This window comes from Cydia strobilella, chromosome 8, assembly GCF_947568885.1.
Source record: "Cydia strobilella chromosome 8, ilCydStro3.1, whole genome shotgun sequence".
NCBI classification, from domain to species: Eukaryota; Metazoa; Arthropoda; class Insecta; order Lepidoptera; family Tortricidae; genus Cydia; species Cydia strobilella.
The window spans coordinates 16,931,998-16,938,972 of record NC_086048.1 but is presented as its reverse complement, the minus strand read 5'-3'; the positions used below and the strand labels follow the sequence as shown (position 1 = coordinate 16,938,972).

Below are 6,975 nucleotides of genomic sequence, written 5' to 3'. Positions count from 1 at the left end.
TTTTACACTATCTGTGGCATTATGCATAGTGACACTGTGCTTGATAGCTGTCAAAAATTGACATTTCATTTCTATTATCAAATCACATTTTATTATTTATTAATTGCGTAATAGTAATAATTTGCACCACTCGTAGTTAACTGGAACTGCGTCTAATTAAATAATACTGAATAATTCATATATAGATCAAAACTTGTGTAATGAAGTCATGACACGAAGGTTAAATTAGAAAGCTACATGATAGTGATAATGGCTGTAACTGTAAACAATATTAATTAATTACTGATTTTAAGAGAAATAGTCGTCGAGCATGTATTCGAGGTGCGGTAGTAGTGGTTCTATCCAGAACATGCACCAGACGCCGTCGTCATCCAACCATAATTCTGGTAAAGAAAACATCAAAACAATGTTTAACCTTGTGTGCCTTGTGCGTGTTTCTGAATAAATGTTTTTCCAGACGACGAAGATGACAGCGGCGACAACAAAGCTTCCGCGCTCAGTTTTAAGGAGAGAAGAAGAGAGGCCCACACTCAGGTCACCACCAAGTTTTTAAACTATGGTTAAAAGTTTTTAAGCGACCATGCTAAAACAAATTGTTGATTCCAGGCCGAGCAGAAGAGACGGGATGCCATAAAGAAGGGTTACGACTCCCTACAGGAGCTGGTGCCCACCTGCCAGCAGACAGATGCTTCTGGCTACAAACCCAGTAAAGCTGCAGTAAGTTAATTTAGTATGGATAATATACTAACCAGCCAAATCAGCTACTCTTATGAAATATCAAAATGATTTGTTAGATATCATGATGTCAGTATAAGAAATAAATATGGTGACATCACAATCATCGAAGTTTGAACGAATGTGCCTATAACACATTCAGGGCCAGGGCAAGGTACGCGTGTAGCCAATACCTTTGGAAAAACCGTATGTAACAAAATGCGACTATGAACAGAGAACCCTCCTACCAGGTTGCTGGCAGTGAATGCATTAATTGAAATCATTACGTAGAATCCTGAAGTTTCTTAATAATGTTTGAGGTTAAATGAGCTTTTGTTAATTTTTAAATAATTTAAAGTGCACATAACTTGTTTCATCTTGTTTTTTTCTTGTATGTATATGTATTAGTATGTATTTCAGTTGTAATGTGTCATGCCAATGAAAGAATTTATTTTGCCTATAGGAAATAACCCTGTTTCCATATCAATAGGTTTTTTAATGCAGGAACATATTTCTCCCTTTAAAAAAAATTTGTTTCCTTTTTTTTCCTGCGTTTCAAGTCTGGAGTCCTTACTTTGCCAAGGACATTGAGATGCTGGAGAAGGTCCAACGGAGTTTCACGAAACTGCCAAGGCAACTTAAAAAAAAGCCATATGAGGAGAGACTAAAGGAACTGAAACTTACTACCCTAAAGCACCGCAGAGAACGCGGAGACCTAATAGAGAGTTACAAAATACTATCTGGGCACTATGACCTCAAGGATTTTCAAGAGATGTTCAAGCGCAACAACAGCGATCGTCTGAGAGGTCATCACTTAAAGCTAGAAAGGCATAGGTCTCACAGTAACCCTTACAAACACTTTCTGAGCAACCGAGTAGTAAGGGCTTGGAACAAACTCCCGGAAGACGTAGTTTCAGCACAAAATGTGAACCAGTTTAAAAATAAATTAGACAAGCATAACACTACATCTAATACTCGTTCATGATATATATCTTTATGATTACTGGATACAGGCCATATCAGTTGCCATAACTGCCTGCCTGCTTATTAAATAATAATAATAGTATTCACTTATTACTTGGCTGGCGCGATGACCCAAAATGAAATCAAAAATCATTGCATTTATTTGTGATAAACTATAACATACACAAAGGATATAAAACAACAAAGAAATACAAATATAAAAATAAATAAATAGTTTACTTACCACGAAATGATAACCCAAGAGTCAGCGCTGATCTTCTGGCGAAAATGAGTCTTGGCCTCCAACACATTTTGCTTGGTCCGGACCAGATTGATGCCAGCTTTCGCCAACACAGACCTCATGGAGATCTACCTCCATAGTATATTTTACAGTAAACCAAATCATCCAAAAACATTTTTTTACACCTGATGATGTTACAGGGCCAAAAGGTTGTCATTTTTTTTTTCATGCTTTGTTTTGTTAGGTTGCAAGGGTTTTTTTTTAATTTCCTAATTTTTAAGGAGTGTGCCCTGGGGGCCTAGGATGACAGGTAGATTTTAATCAAATATTGTGTGTTATTTATTTGATAACTGCTATAATATTGGAAGCTGTAAATTAAATTTACAACTTTGTATTTATGGCATTTTTCCCTAAGTTGTTTTGACCAAAATTTGTTATATTTGGGGAGGAAGGACATTCATTGTAAAAAATAAAGTTTCAATGTACCCTGTATGTTATTATTTGTAATGGGGAGCACTTGAATTATGAAGCCTCATTTTAGTTATAAAGCCCTCTCAGAGACGACTCAAGATGTCACTATGCCTTCAATTTCCTAACTAATTACTATTGTCTCCGACAGAGCTGACTGAATATTTATTTCACAACATAAAATAAATGTAGCATCTATTTCATGGCCACATTCTGTTGCAGGTTCTTCAAAAATCAATAGACTACATACAATACTTGCTGCAGCAGAGACGTCGACAGGAGGACGAGCGGAACGCGCTCCGGAAGGATGTGGTAGCGCTACGCATCATGCAAGCCAACTATGAGCAGATTGTGAAGGCGCAGCACTCTGTGCCCGGGCATAATGAACAACGGCTCACTGATCAGGATAAGTTTCAAGTTGTAAGTACTGACAAATATCATTTTGACAAATATCATTTTACTCATGAAATACAAAAAACACCGTAATAAACCGGTATTCGTTCCCATCTCTGCTTTTAATACGGCGCTTGACCCTGAGTAGATAAATGAATGCAGTGGTCATAAATATAGTTTATTTACCAAAAAGTGTACAGGACTTTCTTAACCTATGACCGCCACAGTAGACTATCTAGGCCCGTCTCGTGGAGTCAGTTGAAACAATACAATTTTTTTATTACTTAATCATCTTTCATACGAATATTCCTAAATTTCCTAATAGAGTTGTGCGTGCTTGTTCACTGAAAAGATCGCTCCAAACTAGTACAATCTCACTAATTTAGAATCAAGAATCAAATGTTTTATTCGTGATAAACTTAAAACTAAAATTACATACGAAAGTATAATTACTAATATATAATACTTTTTCTAATAAATTATTTATATTTGTATTTGTATAAGCTAAACGCAGTCTGCCTAGCCTAATGTACTAGTTCGGTCTTTTAGTACAGTTCATATACCGAGAGAAACTGAGCATAATAATGTAACGGAATGGTTTGTGCGGACGTTTTCTAAAATTGTAATTGTTGTCTTCCAACTTTTTTACCCAAGGGCTTAGACCAGGCCATCGGCTTTCCACTTTATTACTATAGGCGGGCTTTGGCTCTCGCTTCCTTTCTGCGGGCCAAGAGAGCCGTAATTTGTAGACCCCTGGTTTTCTCTAAGCAGTTCGAAGTTAACAATCTCTTAACCCTTAAAATAAATGCATAGTGTAGGATGCAGCCTACACAACAAAAATATCAAATTATATACATAATTAGATAAAATCTATTTGTTCCTATATATTATTTCAATAGTAAAACGAATCCATTTTCCGATTTTTTACTTAAATTTACGCATTTTAATTTATAAAAATTACATTCGTTTTAACACGATATGTCGGAAAATGTTGAAAAATCTTTGGATTTTGAGTTGATGATTTTTAATGTCTTTTTAACCGACTTCAAGATTTCAAAGGAGGAGGTTCTCAATTCGGTTGTTTTTTTTTTGTTTTTTTTTTTTTTTTTTTTTTTAAATGTTTGTTACTCCATAACTTCGTCATTTCTGGACCGATTTTGAAAATTCTTTTTTTGATTGTAAGTATATACATACAGATTGGTCCCGTTTTTGTCAAAAAGCAGTTCTCATGATGGGATCCATGAGGAATCGAGGGAACTCCTCAAATGTTAAAGGCATATATATAGTGATTTTAGTATTTTCATCAAAAACTCAAGCACTTACATTTAAAAAAATGACATTTGATGAAGTGGAACTGCTGATGATGATCAGAAAGGAACTCTTCAATGACGCATAGTTCACGTTTGGCGATTTGTCCTCTTCGTTATGTTTGTTAAGCAAGTTAGGTTTTCAAGAAACATTTTTGTCAAGCTCGAGTTCTGATGATGGGATCCATGAGGAATCGAGGGAACTCCTCAAATATGAAAGGCATACATATAGTGATTTTTGTATTTTTATAAACAAATCCAGCACTTCCATTTTAAAAAGTGACATTTGATGAAGTGGAACTGCTTATGATGATCAGAACGGAACTCTTCAATGACGCATAGTTCACGTTTGGCGATTTGTCCTCTTCGTTATGTTTGTTAAGCAAGTTAGGTTTTCAAGAAACATTTTTGTCAAGCTCGAGTTCTGATGATGGGATCCATGAGGAATCGAGGGAACTCCTCAAATGTGAAAGGCATACATATAGCGATTTTTGTATTTTTATCAACAAATCCAGCATTTCCATTTTAAAAAGTGACATTTGATGAAGTGGAACTGCTGATGATGATCAGAATGGAACTCTTTAATGACGCATAGTTTACGTTTGGCGATTTGTCCACTTCTTTATGTTTGTTAAGCAACTTAAGTTTTTAAGACATATTTTTGTCAAGCTCGAGTTCTGATGATGAGACCCACGAGGAACCGAGGGAACTCCTCAAATGTGAAAGGCATACATATAGTAATTTTTGTATTTTCATCAACAAATCCAGCATTTACATTTAAAAAAGTGACATTTGATGAAGTGGAACTGCTGATGATGATCAGAATGGAACTATTCAATGACACATAGTTCACGTTTGGCGATTTGTTCTCTTCCTTATGGACCCAAACTCAAACTTGGACCCGGACTCGGACCCGGACCCGGGTCTGAACATGGACCCCAACTCGGACCCGGACCCGGACCGAACTCTGACCCAAACCTGGACCTGGACAGCCGGCCACGGACCCGGACTCGGATCCGGACCCAGACCCGGACCCGGAAATGCTACTAGAAAAGTGGGTTAGGTGGGTGGGTGGGTTTTGAACTGCGATTCTCACAGAACAGAACTGCTATCAGAAAAGTAGGTTAGGTTAGGTTAGAGCTGTGACCCTTACAGAAACGAAATGCTACCAGAAAAGTAGGTTAGGTTAGGTTAGAACTGCGACCCTTACAAAAACGAAATGCTACTAGAAAAGTGGGTCGGTTTACCTCCTTTTCTACATAATTAGGCAAAAGATGCTGTCTTTTTCATTTCATTGTCTGGAATCTAAGAATGCTTTCAGCGGCATCCCCCATTGAAGTCGGTTTTTTTTCTCTTAAAAATTATGAACGTTTTTTTCGAGGTTTGTAATTATTTTATATTTAAAAACTTTATCAGGTGTATCAGAAATAGTAATCCTTTCTGATGGTAGTACATTTTTTCATATATCTCTTACTGAAAATTATATATTAACATAAATATGATTTAGCCTATGCAACTTTTAGCACTGATTTCGCAGTGAAAATCGATGTTATGATTTTTTTACCATTTTTCCCATAATCAACAAATAATTACGTAACACATATACATATATATTAATTTCGGGCAAAAAGAAACAAGTGCAAGATGGACTCGCCCACCGAGGGTTCCGTACTTTTTAGTATTTGTTGTTATAGTGGCAACAGAAATACATCATCTGTGAAAAATTCAACTGTCTAGCTATCACAGTTTATGAGATACAGCCTGCTGACAGACAGACGGACAGTGGAGTCTTAGTAATAGGGTCCCGTTTATACCCTTTGGGTACGGAACCCTAAAAATCATGCGTTTAAGGGTTAAACAGTTTCAGGGTGTAATGGACAAGCTGTACGAGTCGTTCGAGTCAGTGCCGACGAACAACTTCGCGGAGTTCTCGGCGGGCGTGTTTAATTGGCTGGAGGAGTACTGCAAGCCGCAGTCTCTGCGGACCATGGTGCACGGTGTACTGCGCGAGCAGAGCTACACACCATAAACTCATATTATACTGTGAATCTTCTCAAATGATTTTTTGATGAATACGCGCTCAGACACAATGGCCGTCCGCTCGCACAAAAGAAACAATGTTTTTTGTTTAACAGATTAGGGTCTTAGGCGTAAAAATAATTTGAGAAGATTCATACCATAACCTGCCAAACAAAAGCCATTGTCTCTTTTATGCTAGCCGTCGGCCATTGTGTCTGAGCGTGTGGCCATTGTGTCTGTGGCACGCTCTCAGGCACAATGGCCACGCGCTCAGACACAATGGCCGACCGCTCGCATATAAGAAACAATGGCTTTTGTTTAACAGATTAGGGTCTTAGGCGTAAAAATAATTTGAAAAGATTCATACTATACGTCTAAACAGTCGCCGGTTTTGTAGGGAGGCCGATTAACGGGTGCTACCCACCTAGTTAGCATCCTAAATCCTAACATCAGTTTTCCGTTCCACGTTGTGCCAGGACACCGTTACCAATATACTTAAAAGTAGAAATAAATCTACATCCACAATCGACATTTCTAGTTTAATTTAATTATATATACAAAACAATGTATATTTTTGGCATTTCGAGAGGTTTTTTTTTTTACATTTTAACCTATTCTTAAAGTGATTCTGATATTTCGTGAAACTGAAAACTCAACCCGGCCCTTTTACGAAAGTGACTTGAAAAAGTGCTTTAGATTGTTAACATGATGATGGGTTAAAAAGATACTTACGGCAACACAAAAAAATTATCCTAAAGTTTTTTCATACGTTTATGGCATTTCCGATATTTTCCATAAAGGATAAAGTAGAAAAAAACCAATGAGTAACTATCAGAAGTGCACTTAACCGAAATAAATGTTCTTCAATGA

The 6,975-nt window shown here is 37.0% G+C and overlaps 1 protein-coding gene across 1 annotated transcript; it reads left to right on the top strand.

The window, feature by feature from the left end:
• The first annotated feature begins 65 nt into the window (after nucleotides 1–65).
• LOC134743782 (max-like protein X) lies at nucleotides 66–6,240 on the top strand. The gene is made up of 5 exons (XM_063677437.1): nucleotides 66–386; nucleotides 458–534; nucleotides 607–717; nucleotides 2,609–2,806; nucleotides 5,948–6,240. The coding sequence occupies exons 1-5, from the start codon at nucleotides 311–313 to the stop codon at nucleotides 6,113–6,115; spliced, it is 630 nt and encodes a 209-aa protein (XP_063533507.1). The 5' UTR covers nucleotides 66–310; the 3' UTR covers nucleotides 6,116–6,240.
• The last annotated feature ends 735 nt before the right edge of the window (nucleotides 6,241–6,975 follow it).